This window comes from Talpa europaea (genome assembly GCF_964194135.1).
Source record: "Talpa europaea genome assembly, chromosome: 2".
NCBI lineage: Eukaryota > Metazoa > Chordata > Mammalia > Eulipotyphla > Talpidae > Talpa > Talpa europaea.
The window spans coordinates 8,186,268-8,207,557 of NC_140068.1; the positions used below are offsets into that span (position 1 = coordinate 8,186,268).

General features: G+C 52.5%; 1 protein-coding gene across 4 annotated transcripts in view; it reads left to right on the top strand.

The window, feature by feature from the left end:
- TIAM2 (TIAM Rac1 associated GEF 2) overlaps positions 1-21,290 on the top strand; it is a gene marked incomplete at both ends in the record, with an annotated part of 89,842 nt that overhangs the window by 45,622 nt on the left and 22,930 nt on the right. For all 4 annotated transcript variants that reach the window (XM_084229056.1, XM_084229057.1, XM_084229059.1 and 1 more), the window contains one exon: positions 10,326-10,429. In XM_084229056.1, the coding sequence (XP_084085182.1) occupies positions 10,326-10,429 (104 nt within the window). The remainder of the gene's footprint in view (positions 1-10,325; positions 10,430-21,290) is intronic.

Sequence of the window (21,290 nt, forward strand, 5' to 3'; positions counted from 1 at the left end):
ATTGTGTCTTCTCGTTTTTTCCTCCATGTAGGGGAAATGTGTGGACTCAAACCACCTGTTTTTCCCTTAAAGGTTCTTCCACTAACATACATAGAGCGAAACCCGGTAATGATGTACTCCGGGGTGCATGAGCCCCGAGGGGCTGGATTGCTGGTGGTGCTCGGCTCTCACCCCGTCTCAGCTGGGGGCAGGGGCCGGGGTCTGGCTGCCTTGTCATCATCTGGGGCTTTCTCAGTTCAAGGAAAGGTCGGTTCAGTAAAGTTTCCTCTCTCTGGTCTTGTGCCTTGGTTGATAGTTCACATGATTTCCACTGACTTGGCAGCAACACCCCTATATATTTCATGTGACTCGGTCCTTTGGAGCCCACGTATGGTGGAGTTTAATTCTAATTTCCCTCCTGTTCATTGTGCCCAGAGACTCTTAACAATTTTTTTTAACTGAGTGCCATACCATAAAAATCACTTTTAAAATGTAAAAATCAGTGGTTTTTAGTGTCTTCACTGAATGCATCACCACCTACTGATTTCAGGCCGTTTTCATCAACTCGGTGAGACGCCCTGTAGCATCAGCAGCTGCAGCCCCACCCCAGCCCCTGCCACCACCATGCTCCTTCGTGCTGCTCGGATGGCCCGTTCTCGCGATTTCACAGAAACAGAACCTGCAATATGAGATTGTTGCCTGGTTCCTTCCACGGAGCAGCGAGTCTCCTAGGTGCCTCCATTCCCCCCTGGGGAATGTGGACCAGGACTTCCCTCCTCTTTATGGCTGACTAATATTCTCCTGCGCCCCTGCAGGCCCACAGAGCAGCAGCCTTCCCGAGAGGAGGCGTTGCTGTTTGCTTCTTTCCGTGGCACGTCCCCAACAGCATCTGTGTACTTTATTTTAGGTTTCTTCTCAAAATAGAATTTTGACTAAGTGTTTTGTAAGGGTTTTGAACTTGGATTCTTCTTTGCCAAAGTGCTTTCAGTGTCTGAAACCAGCTAAGGGCTTGAATGCACTTCCCTGTGGGTCTGGGCGGCCCTCCTGCTTTTGGGGGGTATGAGTTCCTTGTAGGAGCAGAACCAGGCCTGAAAGTGGCTTTATTACTAGCTTTGCATTTTCCATCAGAGACCCAGAGCAGGTGTACACTGCGGCTTTGAGTCCTTTCTTTGGGTTAAGTGCATGCCTGTCCCGGCCGGAGCCTGCCTGGAGTGCGGAACGTGGGTATCCCTTGGTTCTCTTCTCCCTTTGTACGACGTCTCCTCCTCCTCTGTGTGGCGGGAAGGTGGCATTGGCCTGCCTTGATGCCCAGCCCCTCGGCCCTTCCCCGCCCCTTCCTCTGAGTGTTCTTTCACACTCTGCTGTTCTCAGAAGCTAATGGAATTACGTCACGGCCACTTGCTATCAGCAGCCATTTGCTACCTGTATTTACTGCTCTCTGTTGATCACCAGTGACCTTGCATTGTCAAGAACATCACCCTTTGGAATGTGGCCTCTGTTTCAGTGAACCTGGTAGATGTGTGAAATTTACATCTTTCTGGCACAGCATTTATGCTGTGATAGAATTTACTGCTCTGCAAGCTTAACGGTGACATTCAAACTGCTGCCTTGAATTTCCTTGACACAAGAATAATAGCAGCAAAGAAACGGAGAGCCCCAGATTACTTCAGAAAAGTGATTAATCTTTACCTGTATCACAAGCCCATAATATCGACAGTACTCTCTTGTTAAGGATGTGGTCGGGGGCTTCGCTGGCCTTTGCTGCTGTGAACTCAAAATCATTTTTCTCTTGGGATGCCTGGTCCATCTATTACTCAATTATTTCACTTGAATGTTCTAATTTCCATTCTGTTGCACTCACCGATGATGAGTCATATTTGCCTGGATGACAGAGCACGGCAATGTCATTAATGAAAGACGTCACAACCCCTATGTTTTTAAGTAAAAGCATGAGTAAGAGGTGAGTATGAGATACGTAAAAATAGTCTTTGCTTGACAGAGTTTGCAGATTTAAATTTAATGGTTGAGTGGTGCTGGGCTCCTCCGTGCAGGCGAACTTCTGCTCAGCGTGTTCTTGGCTCCATGGCCGCTGCGCCCTGCGTGTGAAGGCAGAATTTTAGATGGTGGGCACAGCTTGGAGAACCGAAAAAAAATCCTCATTTTGCAATTAAAAAATGCTGTATCCTTCCACTGGCAGCTTGGATTTACCTTTTGTAAGAAAAGTAATAAAAGGCACTTCTCTTGAGATGGTACAAAAGAAGGAAGAAACTGGAGCTTCAGAATTCTGTAGCTCATTAAAATGTTTTTTAGGTCTTCTCTTGTCTTAGAAGCTTCTCTTGTTTTAGGCGGTAATAAAAATTACCTTTCGTAAAATTGCATCCAGCCCTTAAAAAAAAAAACTAAGACTCATAAGATGAAGGAATGGAAACTGGACCCTTTCTAGTTTCTTTCCAGATCTAAGATGCCTTGAGTCTCCATAAGCTGCTCGCTTAGGGAACTGCATTGTGGAAATTCTGAGACGTGAAAAGAGAAAGTGAATAAATCGAGTAGATTGAAGACATAATTACTCAAACCGTGTCACCCGAGTGTAAGTGGATGTGCAGCTATTAAACGGCAAAGGTAGACAGTGCTGATGCCACGGGGGAGTGTGTAGTCGGGAACCTAATTAAAATGTTTACTTAAAACGTCTGTGACATTACTTCTTGGGTCTCCTCTCGGCCTTCTTCATAGAAGATTGTGTCTCCACCAGTGGTGACACGCCCTTGAGCCTGAGACGAGAGCCCGGGGAGTGCACTGCCTCGTGTGTCTGCGCGCCCTCTTGATCGGTGCGTTAGTCAACACTTGTCTGTCTTGGGGACATGAGGAAGCGCCTGGTGGCTTGACGCCTGCTCTGAGCTGGGAGCTTTTTGCATTCTTGGTGTCACTGATGCTCCCCCGGCACAAAATACTACCCAGAGAGGCAGAGGTGGTTCTCAGGAGAAGAGTCATGCCCACTGAGTACATTCTGGAAGTTTACGGGTCTGCTGTTTCTGGTTTTCATAATGAATTGGTGGCAAATGGCATTTCGTGGTGGAGACGCAGTCCCTGGCTGCGGCTCATGCTGCAGAACTGCTGTCTGGATGTCTCCAGGGTGGAGAATGAGCGGCACCCGCTGAGCCAAGAACTAGCGCCGTTGTACAAACGAGCCCTCACTTTTTGCCCACCGCTCTAGGAGTGCAGCACCCCTGAACGGCAAGGGAAGTTTCGTCTTTGTTTGGTTCAGGAATTTGCCGAGTTCTGCCCTTTGGAAAATCCTGTATACATTTGAATCTTCACCGTATACATTTGAAATGTATACATTCACCTGTATGCATTTGAGTCTTCACCCAGCCCCCACCCCCTCCGACCCCCCAGAATCCTCTGCGATAAGCTGGTAGGTCACCTTGTCTTGTGAGGCCTGTCACCTTCTAGAGTGGCTGCGCCCAGCGAGTACACATTTGTTTTTTACAAATTATTTTCCATCGTTGTAGAAATCAATTTCAGCCTTTTCCCGAGGCAGAGGAGGAACCAGCGGTACTTCAGGAATGGTGAGGGCAGGAGAAGCTTTATGACTCATGCATGAGGCCCCACACCTGGGTGGCCCCACAAGGTCTGAGCACCTGTTTAAAGACCAAGGGTTCCTTTTACACACAACTGTGTCCATATCTGTCACATGGATAGCATCGTGTTCCAGCAGACACAACCATTTGCAGCAAAGTCCCCGGACAAGGGGGCCAGGCGAGGGGGAAAGATGCAGGGATTCGGGGATGGCCTTGGAGAGAGAGACCAGCTTGGCCGGCTGCCCGACGGTGTCGATACGAGTGCTGAGGCCCTGGCCATGAGTCTTGAAGGGGAAGGAGCTGTAAGTCAGCAAACTTGTGGATGATGCCTGCGTTGGAGTGTTCATTGCACCTGGGCTGGAGGTTCTGCTGGGATCTTTATTACATTCATTTGCTCAATGATGTATTTTCACTTCAGCATGTGTTTTTCTCCTCGTGTCACTGTTAGCGCATTGCACAGCTTTTTGTGAAATTACGTGTGGAGGTAGATTATGGTGAGTGCGAATTTCATGTCACTGTAGGAGAAGTAGTGAGTGTCGGGAAGGGGGCCTGATGTCTGCTGTGGAGCTTGGAGAGCATAGTTCAGGGATGATTTCTGTCTCGTCACCTGTCCCTTGAGTCTGCTTCACATGAATCCTCAGCCCACACACTGGAGCAGAGTTGTTCCTGACATGGTGCTCTGACCACCGTCTTTCACTTCTCAACAAACACATCTTATACCCAATGGGGGAAACAAATGTTCTCCTCTTAGTTTCTTGATAGGGACTCAGGGGTTATAGCATCTTGAGATTTCAACTCCGTGCCTCCAGTAGTTGCTAATTCTGAGACTGCAGGAAGCTTTCTCAGACTTTGTGGTAGGGACTTCTAGATCATTCTCCCCAAGGAACCAGTTGTCTCTGCTTTGGAGGCCACTCCTGGCTGAGGACATGGCATCACCTCTTTGGCTGCCTGATGTCTTAAGGTGCTGGTGGCACCACCTCAGGGGGTGTCCAGGCACCAGGGAGAACTTGCTGCCTCCCCCTTGCCACCTGGTTGAGTGCAGAGGAGGCGGCTGTGGGTGACTTCAGCGAGGTGAGCCTCAGCCAGCTGCCTGCTGAACATGGGGAGGGTCCGGAGGCGTCAACAGCAGACAGGTGACTAGCGGGTACATGGCCACCTTCCTGAGCCCTTTCTCAGGGAAGGGCACCAGAGAATTCCCCGGTGCACATCACAGTCAGCCACCGCCTCCCGGTGCCTCTATACCTCAGGGGAAGCGCACGCCAAGCCCACACTCCCGCCTGTTAACTGAGCTGGCTTGGGTTTGGGAGTGATGTCAATGTAAACTTTGAATTCATGTTACATGCTGTGTGGGTGAGGCCACCTGAGCTGTAGCGTTTCCTCATCTTTCTATTTTTAAGATGAGATCCAGGATGTTACTTGAACACAGGTGTTTGCCCTTTCATTGGTGCCAGCTGCCTGGTTGGGTGACGGGGGGGGTCTGCACTGATGCCCATGGCAGGGTGGCACCATGTCACTGGCATCTGTACCTGAGGCCTGGGTCTGCCTACTCGTCTGTGAGAGGCTGTAGGGTGGGGTTTGGGGTCCTTTTCCAGAGCAGCTTGCGTGGTGACATCAGTTTCCAAACTGTGTGCTGGTGACAGGAGAAAGATGTCTCAGCCCGGCCTTACCTGTGGCACCTGACGTGGTCCATGGTGCCGGGGGTGCACGGTGCCTGGCCCCTCTGCCCAGCACGCGAGGGGCAGGCCCACAGGTGGGGCCGTGACAGTGACTTGCTCAGCTGCTGAGAGCTGCTCTCCATGGCTGTGGTAGTGGTAGATGTTTCATGCTGCTCGGCCATTTGTTGATTTCCACAAAGAATAAGACGAGAGAGACGAGGAATTGCCCTTGGCTTGAATTTTATTTTTATTTACAAACATCTTGGCCAAAGGCTGCTCCAGAGCGAGTCTGTGCTTCTGAGCTGAGGGCCGAGTGGGTGTGACCGCGCCACACCGCTGGGTGAGGGTCCTGGCGTGTGGGTGTCCACGCGGGGAGGCTCGAGGCGGGAGGGCAGGCTGTGTCCCCCGCTAGCAGCTGGTGCTCAGGACGTGGGTATGCGCGGGGCTCTCCATGGGCGCTCGGCACCCAGGGCAGGATGTGAGCCCAGAGCCTGTTTAAAGCATCTCTGTAAACCAGCATTTGAATTTTACAGGCCTACACTTTTTTTTTTTTTAGTCACTCTGCTCTTCTCCCAGAATTGACTTTGTTCTCATTTCTTCTGCAGAAATGAGGTCAGGGGGCCTCCAGGGTGGCGCATGGGTTAAAGACAGTGCTGTCAAGCTATCCGCAGCTACTGCAGCACAAGTCTGATCCCTGGCCAGGAGGGTGACCCACATGGCACGGCAGACCTCTCCTGACTCGCCCGCTGCTCCCCTCAGCAGTGTGTGTCAGTGGATCTGCCTGTTCTGCTCCCTACTTTGTCTCTAATGAATCCTTTCACCCTCTGCACCTCTGGCCTGCACCCCAGTTCTCGCATGCATAAATAAATCTTTGAAAAAAACAAATGAGGTGAAGGGGTGAGGGCACACCCCTTCCATGAGGATGTAGGTCCTGGTGAGCGGAGACCCGCTGCCGGGGGCACTCTCCAGCTTGGCTTCCTCTGTGTGTGATCTCCAGGGCGGAGCTGCTGCCCTGCTCCCTGGCAGGGAGTCGCAAGAGTTGGCCACCAGGAGGGCTCTGTTTATGCCCAGGTATTACTGGGGAAGCAGCTTGGGGAATCTTACCTTGATGGGGCTCTGAAGCTGTTCAGAGCTGCCGCTGCCTCTGGGACCCGTCCATGTGGGAAGGTCAGCGTGGGGGCAGCTGGGTGCCTTGATCTCCTCGCGAGCCTTGTGCCCCAGAGAGCATCTCTCTCAGCAGCACCCGAAGGCTCCTTGAAGTTCAGGGGCACAAAGGCGACCAGGGAGCTTCATGCACTCACAGTGAGGCGTTATCCTGGGGTGCACGGGGTTTTGACAGAAAGTGGTCAGATGTTCAGTTACTCGGTGAACAATGTGCCTTTGTAAGAGATGAAAGTGGTTTGGGGTGTTTTCAGCATTTGAGACCCAACGTTTTGTGGCACCGTGGAGTCAAGGAATCGCAATTTCCTTGGTACCTGCTGTGACGGCAGCTGTGTGGCCCCTCGGGGCTCTGCAGCTCCTTGGGCCTGAGCGTCCCCTTGGTCTTCAGGGACCGGAGGTCTCCTCCAGGCCATACCCCGGGAATGCAGTCGGCCCCCCGGGGGAAGCTGCAGAGGGCTCCCTGAACATGGCGTCAATGGCGTGCCTGCGCCCCAGAAATGCTGAAGGCCTTGATCTCTGAGGCAAGGGGGTGGTCACGTAAATTTGAATCTGTTCCCTCGCTCGTGACCTTTTCCAGCCTGTGCCTCTGTGACATTGCTCAGCCCTGCACTGCTGATGCTCGGACTTCTCTGCAGGGAGAGAGCTTTCCGGTGAGGCCTCTCCCCCCCGGCACCCTCTGCTCTCCCAGGAGGCTTCCCGCGCTTCACGGCCACGTTCCTGCCCCGACCTCCCTGCACTGTCTGCTGAGCTGCTCCCCGCAGAAGCCCTTGTGCCTCTCCCCCAGGCCAAAGCTGAGCTTGTGACACTAACTCCCGAGCTTTCCTGCTCCCACCTGCTCCATCGCCAGGCAGCTGCCTCGCCCCCCTCCACTCTGCATCCCTATTAACTGGGAGGCAAAGAGGGCGCCTGTGGAGTCCTACCTGCTCCCCCCTGTGCTCTGTTTCCTTGCTGTGAGCTATTCTGTGTTTGCTGCTCCGGAGACGTCACCCCCGTGGTGCCCTGTGACTCGCCAGCCTGAGACGTCACCCCCGTGGTGCCCTGTGACTCGCCAGCCTGTCGTCCTGCCAAGACCTTGCCTGCTGTCAGTTCCCCCGCCCCAGGGCCCTTCCCTCCAGGTCCCGCTCTGCGCTGCAGCCACGCGCTCCCAGCGGCTGCTGTGCTCTCCGTGCGCGTCGCCTGCCTCAGCTGTCCTCCGTTCCTGACCTCCTCGCTCCCTGCTGCCGCCCCGCCTGGTCATCGCCAGCTTTCCAGAGAAGTAGTACCCTGAGATTGAAAGCATTTCCCCGGTGTGTCCTCTGCTGTGGCGTCTGCGCGCCCCAGGGAGAGTCGCTTCCCTCCTGCGTGTCCCCGCGCCGCCCTGCGTGCACGTGCCTGTGCCAGCTGCGGCCCTTTCTTGTGCACATGCATTCATTCCTCCTTCCTCGCTTCCTCTCCTGGTCCTGGTCCTCCCGACGAGCGAGGCAGTGACTGCCGCGCACGCACCTCTCCACACCTGGCTCAGCGCCTCGGCGTTCACAGGTGCTCACCACGTGGGCACAGGGGGGAGGTATAGGGAGGTGTGGGGTGCTGGGTAGGCAGGGGCTGGCCTGTGAGCTCCGTCTGCTGGTCTCCCTTAGGCACAGGTGCGCAGTGAAGGAGGCCGTGGTCGGTGTGGCTTAGGCCCTGATGTCGCTTCTGAGGCAGCAGACGGCCCCTGAGGCGCGGTGCAGGGAATGGTGAGGCGAGGACCCGCCTGTCCTTGCTCCGCAGCATTTGCAGGGGGTGGCACATGCTTCTGTGACCAGCACTGCCGTCTCTGTGCTCGCTCACACCATAGCCAAGAGTTAGTGTGAGTTGGACTATCTGGTCCTTTCCTGGCTGGAGCTAGGGTATTGGACGGTACAAAAGAAGGAAGAAATTGGAGCTTCAGAATTCTGTAGCTCATGAACATGTTTTTTAGGTCTCCTCTTGTTTTAGAAGCTCCTGTGTAGTGATTGGAGATAGCTGCAGAGACCTTGGGACCGACGTCCTTGCCAGTGAATTCCATCACCCTCTTAGGGCTGCCAGAGCTTCCAGAGGCCTCCCACGGACCATCGTCTTGCCCCATTGTGCTGGACAATGTCTTTCTCAACATCTGGCTGTATCTTCTTAGCCTAGATCAATCCAGACAGGTGTGGGAGTGATGACTTCTTAATCTAGCTGGCTGGGATCAGCCGTTTGGCTTCGCCTTGTTGAGGTGAAGTCTACCAAACACAAGCATTAGAATGAAAACCCACATTATATTCTGATGGGCTCTAGTCTTTCCGTCTTTATTTGTTAACTTGAGAACCCCTGGGGAGGGTGGTTGAGGATGGCGTGTATGTAGAGAGAATGGGCTGGAGAGTCCCAGCCCCGCTTACCTTTGCTATTACAGCGGCCCCTTGGTCCCAGGGATTGGTTCCAGGACTAGGTCAGATACTGAAATGGGAAAGTGAACACACCTGGGAGAATGGGCCTGCTGAAGGGCCCTCACGCTGGGTGTGACTCTAGGCCCGGACCCAAGGAGACACAGAGTGTGAATCAACAACAGGATTTATTTACCTAGGGAGTGGGATAAAGGGAGGGGGCGTATTCACAGGCTGACTTGTGGCCCCGCACCTGGCCTGCTCCGGAGAGGGTCTGCTGAGCAGAGACTGGGCCCACCTGAAGCCGCAGGTGGCAGCTAGAGTCTTCCCCACAGACACTTCACCAGGGATTTAACTGCCCCAAAGCCCCTTGTTTAACTGTAAAAGCCTCAGTTCCGCCCCTGTTTTCCACCAGCCCCTGCTCAGGGGTGGAGTCTGGAAAGCTCCACCTTCTTCCATCACGTTGGCTGTGAGCGCCACCCACTGGCTCGGGGGCCGCTCCTTACCCTTCCCCCGACAAATCCACAGATGTGAGCTCAGGCCCCGGGTATAAAATGGCATATATGAGGCACATTCTCCCGTGCACTGTAGCTTGTCTCTGGATTACTTACAATACCTAATACAATTTGAATGCTATGTAAATTGTTGTTATGCTGCATGTTCAGGGAATAATGATGAGAAAGTGTACATGTTCAGTACAGATACAGCCATTGTCAACGCAACGGCATAGTAGTAGTTTTCATCCTCAGCTGGTTGAATCTATGGCTGTGGAACCTGCGGATATAGAGGCTGGATGTGGTGGTTTGTTTTTTTTTAAGATTTATTTATGCATACCAGAATGGGGTGCAGGCCAAAGGTGTGGGGGGATTGGTGGGTGAGCAGATTCACCAGAGACAGAGTGGGGAACAGAATAGGCAGATCTACTGCAATACACTGCTGAGGGGAGCAGTGGGCGAGTCAGGAGAGGTCTGCTGTGCCATGTGGGTTGGCTCCCTGGCTGGGATCTCACTTGTGCTGCAGTGGCTGCTGATAGCTTGATAGTGCTGAGACTTAACCCCTTCTGCCACCAGGGAGGCCCCTGGATGTGTTTTTTAATCCTTACTCTGAAATTGAGAGGTTTGCTCTTTCTCCTGGGACTTTGAATTTAGGACTACATTGTGGTTGATGCCAGGATTATGCTTGCAAATGAGCACATTGTGGGTTAGCATAAGAGTCAATGATATTATATCATTGATTTTCCAAGATGGCCTTGGTCATTTCCACAAATTGGAAATGCCACCAGTGGTGACTGCTGTTTGATTCTTGATTCAAATAAATCACAATCACAGAAGAGCATTCTGCCCCATGAGCTGTTACGTCACTGGTTTGGTAGGTGGTGGTTCTCCTTTGACCAAAACAGAAGTTGATTCTTCGGTAGTGAGGGTCCAGGTGTGTTGCAGAAGACCAGCTCTGACCTCACTGTCCTTAAGGACCACTCTGTACGCATTCCAGGTGGTTTAATTTTTCTTTCCTCTCATTTTGTGTCTTTAAACTACCACGACTATTCTCTGCAAATGGCAATAATCATGTTTTTGTCACTTTTCATGCAGATTTCAGCAATGTCCCCGACGTCACAACTGGGCTGAAAAGAAGTCAGACCGATGGCACCCTGGATCAGGTTCCACACAGGGAGAAACTGGAGCAGACATTCAGGGTAAGGCTTCCCAGATCTCCCACATGGGCTGGGCAGGCAGGAGTGAAGCCCTCTCATAGGAGATGGTGGCGTCTTATCCCTGGTCGCAGATGTTGGCATACACACTTTTTTCCTTAAAAATGGCTTCCTTATGTATCTGAATCATTTAGTTCAGCCAGAGCTCCTCCTTGACTTTGGCTGCCACCTGGGGAGAGTGAGATGCCCTCGCTCCTATATCCTGGTAATTTTTTTTTTTAAGATTTATTTATTTATGCATACAAGAGCTGGGGCACAGACCAGAGATGCAGGGGGTGAGATGATCCACCAGAGACAGAGTGGGGAACAGAACAGGCAGACTGACTGAAATACACTGCTGAGGGGAGCAGTGGGTGAGGCAGGAGGGTCTGCCGAGGCATCTGGGTACCTCTCTGGCTGGCCGGGGATCGAACTCGTGCTGCAGAGGCTGCAGATTGCTTCATAGTGCAATGCCCAACCCCTTGCACCACCAGGGAGGTCCCATCCTGGTAGTTTTGACAAGGACAGTCTACGCTCAGGTGTTCTTAAAATCATGTTAAATTATTCTATTTTTTGTCCTACATTTTTTGGTTTTGACTGAAGATAAAATTATTTTTGGAATGCTGTTTTGTTGTGGTAAAATATGCAGAACAGAAAGTTCAGGGTTCTAACCATGTTTAAGTATACACCACAGTGGTGTTTACATTCACAATATCGTGTGGCCATGACCACTATCCATTTCTAGAACTTTTTCAGCAGACCCAACAGAAACTCTGTATCCATTAGATAGTTAACGCCCCATTCACCCCGTGCCCCAGCCCCCCTGAACCTCTGTTAGATTTTTTCTGTCTTATTTGCCAGTCAACCTATACCATGTAAGTGGAATCATGTACTATTTGTGTTTGTTTCTGGCTTACCTCACAGAGCATGTTTCCAAGGTTCGTCCATGTTGTGGCATGTGTCAAAGCTTAGTTCCTTTTTATGACTGACTAATATGCCACTGTATGGATATACCCTATTTGGTGGACACTGGTGTGTTTCCACCATATGGCTATTGCGAGTAATGCTCCAGTTAGCACTGGCTGAGATCTGTCTAACCCTTGTTTTCAGATGTTTTAGCTTTGCATGTAGGAGTGGACTTGCTAGATCATGTGGTAATTCTAAGGCTCGCTCTTTGAGAAACAGCTCAACTCTTTTCCCTAGTGGGCACCACTGTACATCCCCGCCAGCAACATAGGAGGCTTCCAGTTTCTCCACATTCTAGCCAATACTTGCTATGTTCCATTCTTTGCCTACATTTTCAATTGTTCATGGTCTGCTACCCTTTCAGAAATGGTCCGATTGACACCATCTACTTTAATATAGTCCAGTTTTAACTGAGCTTGAATAACTCTTATATGTCTTACTTTTGTCTTAAATAAGAATGGAGGAAACATAAGCTGAAACGGGTATTTAAATAAAACTGAGAGCAGGCCCACAGGCCAGTCAGCTTTAGACTCACACTCCTGGGATCCAGTGCCTGGATATCCCGGCACTGTGAGGAGGTGGGGCAGGTGAGGGGCTGCCAGCTTCAGAGCAGACTCTTGTGGCCAGAGGCACCTCACCTTGCCTCACCTCGCCTCACCTCAACCTTCCTCACCCCTCATCACCCCCTGAGCACCATCTCCTGCCTCTCCACCACCTCCAACACCTCCCTTCTCTCTCTTTCTGATTCCCAGCTGCCTCCACTGATCTTGTTCTGGCTCCAGGACACAATTTCGCTTACAAGACTGAAATCATAGCATTTTTAGTTTCCCTCCTCTGGAGGGTCATTTACGAAAGAAAATGTGTAGCTCATACCGATCGATTCTTTTAAGCAGTAGATCCAAGAGCATCAAATAGAGGGATTTGGGTTGCTTTGTCTTAAAACTTTAAAAAAAGCAAACAGTTCGGAAACATTCAGGAAGCAGGCTGCCTCTTTAAGGTAAGTCAGCCCATGGGGCGCTGGCACAGCAGGGCAGCTGGGGGAACCACTTAATGCCATTAGGGATAATGAGCTCCTCTCTCTTATCATCTGTTTGAGTTACACATTCAAGTTCCTCTGAAGGAAATTAAATTCTTTCCCAAATTTTATGTTCAGGTTGAGGGGTGTTAAGCAGCCCCCACAGGAAGTTGCCGCCATGTGAGAGCTCTTGCCACCTTTATTATTTAACAATGACGCTTATAATGCACCAGCATCTTCAGAGTGAGCATTGGGGCGTCAGTTAGAAATCTAGGCGTGGAAGCTGCAGTCCAGCTTGAAATTGGAGCTGAGCTGATTCTCACTGCTGAAATAGTTAAAGGTGAAGGCAAATAAAAAATAAAGAACACAGAAGAAAAAAATCGAAAGGGAATATTAGCACGTGAAGCATCTGCTGTCAATTCCTCTCAATCTAAAGTAGTGATCTCACCTTTTTCAAATTTGAAGACGTCTACAGTAATGAACTTCCTCTAGTGAAATGTCTAGTACCCACTCAGCTCAGGCGTTCTTTATCTTTTGGGAAAATACTGTTGACAAAAAAAAAAAAATAGGGGTATATCAGAAGTGGTAATTGTGCTGGATCTCAGTGAAAAGAAAGTTTAGAATTTAAGAATTTTTTTTTTCCTCTTCTGTATATTTTTGCTTCCTAGAAACATCAGTTCCAACCTAACAGCAGTCTCCTTTTCTCTGTCCAAATGGAGATTTGGGGGTCCTAACCTGTGTGCCTGGGATGTGGATTCTTCAGGATGGTCCTGGGCTGTCCTGTGGGGTCTCAAGAGGAATCCCCTCTTCCCAGAGACCTGCCTGTTTCCCTGGCTTCTCGCTCCGGCCTACTGAGTCTTCTCGGGGGTCATTAACTACTTTGTAGATTAGATCCCGGTTGAACCTGGGTTGTTGGGGTTATTTTACTAACAATATCCTAGACGTTGGAATAAGGAATAATTTCCCTTGAAAACCAAAGGCAGCCGGGCTTGATGAAACACAGCTGTAAGAGGGCTTTTGACAGCCCTACAATTTCTGCAAATGGTTCATAATTGATTGCCTTCTCTCTCTTCCAGGGTGCCTATTACTGTCACAGCTCTTTGTGCGCCCCTGTCACCCTCTCCTGTGTGGGGGATCATTTTTTCCCCTGTATTGTTAGCAATTAGCATGCAGTATTGTAATAGTTTGGAGCATGAAAGGAATAAACACTTTCTCTTTGGGTGAGGGGTTAGCGACAGTTTCTGGTTTGTTCTGGGAACTTGAGGGGTGTCAGGCAGTCCCCGCAGAAATGCTGCTGCTCGTCTGTCTTCAGCTCTTGCACTTGGCTCTGAAGAGGGGGCACACTTTGGCTCTGTCCTCACCCCATGTTCCCTAACCGGGTGCCTGCCTTCCTGAGCTGGCAGGCTCAGAGCCTGGGAGGAGATGCAGGGGGTGGGGGGTGGGGGTGAGCCTTCCCCACCCCTGGCGCTGCCTGGGAGGAAGAGCTTGGTGGCGCTAGGACTTCCTTGCGAATGTGACTTGGAAGAACAGTTTGGGATTTTTTTCATTGCCTGGGGATGAGCGTGAGAGAGGACGCATGCGGGGCTCCCTCCCCAGCAGCCGGTGGTAGATGTAATCTCGCCTCCCAGAGGAACCAGGTCTCTCTGAACTTTCCCTTTGTACGTGCAGCATGTAAGTAATTGAGGGCTTTGATTCTCCAGGATGTGGACCCGGCGCCACATGTGGGCATGCTTGCGTGGGCTTCTCTCTGTCTGGGGACTTGATTTCACTCTCCTATCTAAAGACAGCTGTGCCTCTCTTTCTAGAAGGGACTCCAGCAGTTGTGTTTAAGTGCTCTTTGCAGCTAAGGAGAAGAGAATTTTGGGGGGCTACTAGTTGTTCTGTGGCATCATCAGCTTTTCTTTCTCATGCCCAGGATGTTTAGGTCTTTAAACCGATCTCTGAAATAGCTTTGTGCTTTTGAACTATAAAGCTATCAGAAGGCTGTAGGGACATTGCAAACATTTACTTGGTGATAGAGTCGAGAGGAATCATTTGAAGCTGAATAATTTTAGGCTTTGACAAATTTCCTTGGAGCGTGGCACCTCCTTGGGCTTGCATGTTGTGAAAGAAAATGCACGAGAGTAAAACCTGTTTTCTACAAGGTAAGTGAAGTTTTCACTTTAGATATTCCCGATTAACTATGTTCTCAGCTTTTAGGAGGATTTTATGTAATTACCTAGTGTGGCTTTGGCAGGGATTATTTTTGCAGTTTGTAGGCGTCGTGTTGATAGAACAGAGCGTTGGGAATCTGGAGATATATACAGCCTGACAACTGTGTGTTGTGCTCTTTGTAATTTCGTCATGTTTAAGATCTATTTTGTCCCATTTCTTTTTTCAAGGTAGAAAAGAAGGGACGGGCACCCTTGGGTAGGTTTTAGCACACAGCAGGAATGTAACAGGCATTTCATACTTAATGCCTGCTCGCCGCCCCCTTGGCTGCACCTTCTGAGTGCTGCTCCGAATCGCTTTTAAGGATTTGCATATCTAAGAAGCAAAAGGAAAAGGTGATGATGACTTTCCACTACCTGGTCGGTTGGTTTCCCAGTCGCCCAGAGCGTTCATCTTTCTTACATTTCTTTGACTCTTCTGCCTACTTCAAGATCGGTTTGGTTGTAAGATGTTTTTGTTAAAGAGTCAAACAGATGTACTGTACTCGCGAGTAGTGGTCTCTGCACGGCTGCTCAGTAGATGGAGGAGCTCCTCCTGCTCTTGAAGGACGCTCATTTCTAAGAGCACGTTCCTTCACCTGGACCCTGTGTGCGGGCCAGAGAGTGTATCCTCAGCGTAAGCCCACCATGCCTGGAAAATGACCGAAGGTCTGGGGTCCTCCCGCTGGGAGACCCCCGGCCTCGGCAGTGCTGGGGTCCGGGCAGCTCGCTCCTACGGTGGAAAGAGCTTAGCGCCGCGGCTTGGAGGCCTGTCCCTGTCCTGGGCCGCAGGGGTTCCCACGCGTGCCCTGAGGCCGGCTCCCAGCCTTCCTGGGCCTCCTGTGGGGTTGAGAGGCCGTGCCTGGCCAGAGCGAGCTTTTTAGGTAAAAATTCTCCCTGCCCGACGTGTGTCCTCCACGACGGGTTTCCGACTGTGTCCCGCTGTCCCACCCGAGCCGCGCCCCAGGCATCTGGGTGTCAGGAGACTTCCGAGCTGCCCCACGAGGTGGACACAAACCTGAAGCCCAGGCCTTGGTCACGAGAACTCTCGGCTCTTTGTCCTGGGCAGGAGCACAAGGCCGGCGCCTTGGGCGTCTCTTCCGGGGGGGTGCGGTGCTGCTGCGGCGGCCCTTTCTGAGGTGTGGCTCCAAGGGACTGAGGGAACTAGCTGTGGGCTCCGCCTTTCTCTTTGCAGGACTGGGCTGTGCAAGTGGACATGTTGGGGAAGACTGGGGGGCGGCCGGCCCACAGGCCTGGCAGGCGGTGCCTCTGGGAGGGGAGTCCTGGGCACGGAGTGGCACCAGGGACAGGGCGCCATGGCATGAGCTGAGCTTTCTGCTCAACGTTCGGATGCATTGTTCTGCTCCTTCCTGAACTGCCTTGTGGACTCCTCGTGGCCGGGACTGGTGGGCCTGGCTGAGGAGACTGTGCCGAGTTTTCACTGGTGCCTGGGAGGTTATTTGAGTGCTCTGTAGAGAGCTGGGCTTTCTTGAGTTTCCCATTTTCCTGGCTTCAGGGTATCAACGACTTGCTCTTTGTGGTCTTTCCTTGACTGTGAGCCCTGGTGTGTTGGGAGGATGCCACTCCTTGCCCACTCTGGCAGGAAGGAGCATCACCGCATGTCCTCTCTGCTGCCGAGGGGCCTTCACAGCCTGCTCAGCAGCGCTCTGATGGCACCCAGGGCACAGCTGGGAGCAGACCAGATGTGAGCAGCTGTGGGAAGGGCCTGTGCCGGGAGCAGGGAGGTGAGCATGGGGCGGGTGGCTAACTGCGGGCAGGCAGGGCCGCCTGGAGGGTGAGAGGTGGCGCTGACAGGGGCCCTGGGAAGAGACCTCTCAGGTGGTGACCTCCCCTATGTTTCCTCCCACAACTCGACACCCCCCTCACTGGGGGTGCAGTCCCAAATTGTCCACAGCAGGGGGTGCCCGCCTGCCACAGCTCTGCCTTTGCCAGGGAGGCTTTTAAAAGCTCAGACAAAGGGACTGTGGGGAGCAGGACATAGGCTGGGGTGGGCTACTGGAGGTGGTGCTTGAGCAGAGACGGCTCCCCAGGTGCAGGTGCTCTGGGTTAACAGAGAACAGGCCTGTGTTCAGGGAGCAGAGCCCCTGCTGGACGGGTCTGGGGCCCTCTGCAGGTCTGACCTGGGAGGCCTGGGCTGGCCCCGAGTCTTCTGCCCCCTAGTCTGTCAAGTGGGGATGGGTCATTTGAGTGGGGGAGGTGCCAGGGGTCACAGCATCCCTTCCTGCTGCCTTTCTAATGTTGGGAGACGGTGGTGCTTTGTTATGTGTGTGGCCTTCAGCATGCTTGGTCTCCCCTTTTGCCCACAGCACTCGCCTCCCCACCTGCCCTCCTCTGCCCCTGCTTCCTCAGGCTCCTCCAGAGGTTCCCTTCTATCCCACCTCTCTGGAGAAACAGAAGCAGCTGGTATCCAGAGTCATCATCAGAATCACAAAGTGAAGGAGAAGAGGCAGGGTTTTGAACGAGGCAGCCCGTGAGGGGCGCGTGAATCACTGGGGGCGGCTGGGATCAAGGTCTGTCAGGCTGAAGTGGCCCAGGCTGAGGGGATAATCACACCCTTGCTGCTGGGCGATGACTCACAGGGAAGTGACTTGGGACGCCCCAGAGCTGAGGCCACACAGAGAGCTGACCCTGCCCGAGCAGAGGCGGCCCTAGGCATACCTGGCCCTGACCTGCAGGTGGCTCCTCCTCACCTGCACTCTCCTTTGAGGCTACAGGGGCTGTGCCTCTGCTCCTGTTCTGGCAGGAGCCTGAGAGGGTGAGCCTGTCCTTTCCAAGTAAAGGGCTGAGCTCCAAGAGAAGCACCAGAGACCTGCACCTCGGTGGGAAGAGGCTCTGCTGAGAGCGCCTCCATGTCTTCCCCTCCGTTCTGCCTGGATACGTGCACACAGGACTGAAGCGTGTTCCTGCGTCCCGTGGGGGCTCAAGAGCAAAGTGCTTGCAGGCCTTGTCTTGGGGGAGAAGTCGTATCATTCCTGCGTCTTCCATCCTCACCCTCCATGGCATCCAGGCATCTTTTCTTTTCAGGCGTCCTTGGTTGAGCATAAGGTGTCATGGAGACCTCAGTATAATTTTATTGAGGAGGGAGGCAGGAGGCGGCGCTGGCAGGGAGGCTGAGTGTCTTGGGCCAGACCCGGTCTCAGAGAACACCATTTGAGGCTCTTGATAGTCTCAGGGCAAGGCAGCCAGAACTAGGATGGTCTCCGAGGAAGAACACAGTGGGCTTGACAGTCTGACAGTGAAATCCCTTTTCCCTCAGAAGTCAGAACTTCTGAGCTGTGGGTCTGCGGGTCTCAGAGGCCCATCCTCCTGGCTCCGATACCCTGTCTGTCTAAATACCTGATCTAAAGCATTCTTTTTGCTTGACATAACCATTTCTCTTCACGAATAAGGAGAGGCGCTGAAGAGAAAGATAAGTTGCAGCAGAACCCAGTTAGGGTTGGCATCAGCCACTTACAGCCCTTCACATTGTGAGGTTAATGGGTTTATGGTGCTTGAAGGAACCGGAAGGTGAAGCTGGGGATGCTTGGTGCTTTGCTCCCCTGTCCGCCCAGGTCGTGTTTAGGAAGTAGCTTAGAGCAGACCACTGAGAATCCGCCGAGAGCTACAGGCCCTCAGGAAACCGCTCCCGTACATTCCTACGAAGTTGATGACGATGCCAGGGAGTTTACCAATCCTGCGACACTTGTCCCTGGATTTCCTCCCAACTCCAGGCTCGTGCTTCTGAGTGGAGTGGAATCTGGGTAGTCTGGCCTCTACCTCTGTCTCCACATCGCAGACCGAGCAGTGGAGTCGCCCCCGGGAAAGCTCCTGTGCCCGCAAGGGCCCTTTGAACTCAGTTTCTATCAGGACTAATGGATTGGGTGGGGTCGGCTTTTCAGGCTTTATTTTTTAAATGTGCTGAGAGACTTTGAGGACCGTAAATAAATACCAGTCCCGCCCTGGCTGGCAGATGAAGTCAGTAGGTTGAGACAAAAGAAGAGGGATTTTGATGGCGGTAGCTGAGGCCCCCCGGCCGGCATCTCGCCTGCTGGTGTCTCAGCCTTTTCTGTAGTTAATGACAAGAACAATGTTGGGGAGCACACGAATTTAAATTTTGATCCCCCACCAAAATTTTATAGGACTTGCTTTAAGTACAATGAAGAATTGTCTTACAGATGAGGAAGGGCGATGCACAGGGGGTTCAGGGGCCGTAGGGGGTGACAAGGCTGCGGTTGCTCCTTTGTTTCCCTCTGCCAGGGGCACGGAGGACCTCACTCTTGCAGGGGAGCTGGGTCTCTGTTCCTCCCCTCTGCTCTTCTGAAGGAGTTGCCCCCCAGTTACAGTCCAATCTTGGCCGGCCACCCTTTGGACACTATGAATCAAATCTCCCTTGTGTCACGTCCACTAAAAGCTCCTTCACAAAGGTGCTCTGGGAATCTGGCCGCGGTCCCAAGTCTGACGAGTCAGGTGGAAGCTCTCTTCACATCCGCTGCGCGCAGAGACCGGTTAAGTGAGCACTTTGTGCTGAGCACACAGACGTGCTGGGGCCTCAGCCCTTCTTGAGGGCGCCTTTGGGGACTCGAGGCCAAAGCTCACCTTTCAAAGATGCCCCCGCTCCCCGGGGCAGCTGCTTTTCCTCTTGAAAAAAAAGTAAGTTCTGAGAAATTGCTCTGAGTCATTTTGCAATTTCCTATAGTCTCAGCTCAGAAGAAAATGATGTGCCACTCGGTTCCGGGCGGTGCAGGAAGGAAGGTATTGGGGAGACCCTGCCCTGGGCCCCTCACCCAGGCGCTGTGCCGCTGTGCCCTGATCGCCAGCTCAAATGCCAGCTTCTAATTGCTGAGGGGAGAGATTGGATGATTAGCTTTGCAAATCAGTCTCCTGCTGTTCATGGTAATAGCGCGAAGAACAGGGCAACAGAAAATTTATTTGTCCCCAGTAGGGGAGACAGGAGAAAATTTGAAGGTATGTGTTTAAAGCCGCCCTCCCCACAATTCTCCTCCTTCTCATGCTTTTGTCTATTGTCGCCTTCTCCTCCTCCCTCATTTTGTTTGTTCGGTCCCGGTGCATCCCTCCTCCCCCATGATTCACCTTCCTCTGCTCTCCCTAATTCTTTGCTGCCCCCCTAAGTTCTCCCGGGTCTGCAGATGACAGATGTCCCACGGCGAAGCTCTGGCGTGTGCAGTTGCTTGGGAAGCTCTGGCCTGGCATCTGCACGGGCTGGGGGGCTTCATGGCTAACTGCTTAGAAGCTACCAGCAGTCCTGCCCCCTTCCTGCCTCTCAAGCTGACTGTAGAATTTTCTAGAATCTGTGACCTTCATGATTCATTTAGTCACAAGAAAAAGGCTCATCATCAAGAAGGCTGGCCTGGGCAGAGCAGCGGGGGTTGCAGCCGGGGGGTGGGGGGGTGGGGGGGTGGGTGGGTTGAGGGTACACAGGTCAGCTCTGGAATGCAGGGCCCAAGATGGAAGGGCTCAGTAGCAAACCAGTGATCTCAGGTGAGATTTAAACATTTTTCCTCATCTGTTACTTAGAAAAACATTTTGCGTGTACCTTGTGCCTTCCGCCGGTCTCTGCCTCCCCGGGTCCTGCGTGAGCCTCCCCTGTCTGCGTGCCCTGTCCCGGGTCACCTGGCTTTGGGTACTCGGGATTAATTCATTTGTATTAAGAAATTTGATTGAAATTGCCGGACCATTTCTGGAAAATAGTCGTTTGCTTTGGAAGGTCGTCGCTTCGGTTTTTTAGTTAGTGTTAGATCTTAGAGATGGTTTGGTGCTCAAGTCTTCTGGCTCCCTGTGACATGATGATTATGCTGGTATCCCTTCATAAGAAATAATCCAAAGTGATATAACTGACGGGGCTGTCACATTGCTTAAATCCAGCAGAAAGAACCCCAAAACGGTGGCACCCAAACCACGAGCCTAGGGGCACGACACTTGCACCTGTTCACGCAGGGCGATGGCCCTTGGCCACACCCGGCCTCATTCAGGTGGGCAGGATAGGAACAGGTGATTCAGTATTTCACAGTTTTCCCCCTAAAGCTGTACTTTTTTGAAACCGGGTTTCAAGCATAATTTCCAGCCCAATATTAGAGCTGACACTCCAGGCCACTTTCACCCAGGGGACGTGGGGGGTTTCAGAGACCCTAGTGCCTTCTCCTGGCCCCAGGCCCAGTCTTCGTCGGTGGCTGTGGAGCCTTGTTCCTTGAAACCTCATGAACAGCCCTCGGTGGAAGTGCGGCGGCCAAGAGGTCGCAAAGCACCTCCCCCGCCCAGGCTCAGCTGCCCGCAGCCAGGGAGAGGGTCTCACGGTGCGCGTGGGACAGCCCTGGACACGGCGCTGTGGGAATGCTCAGACATGTTCTTTGAGAGTCCAAACCTGTGCATCCATTATGACCAGGGAGACAGTTCCCTTCCTTCCAGAATCAGGGGCGCAGCAGCTTGGTTTCTCCTGGAGAACATTCCAGGCAGAGGCAGGCAGCTGGCTGTTCCTCGCCTCCTTCCTCGGGGCTCAGTGTGGGTCCCTTCGGGTGGACAGGTTGCCCCCAGGGCCGGGCTGCAGACACCAAGCTGCACACTTGCGGAATGGGAGCAGAAAAGGAGGGAAGAGAGTTCCCTGGAAGGGTTTCATCCACTGCGCCCTAAGCGGGAAAAGGAAATGTCTGTTTCTTCCACGCTGTCGCAGGCACAGTGGGAA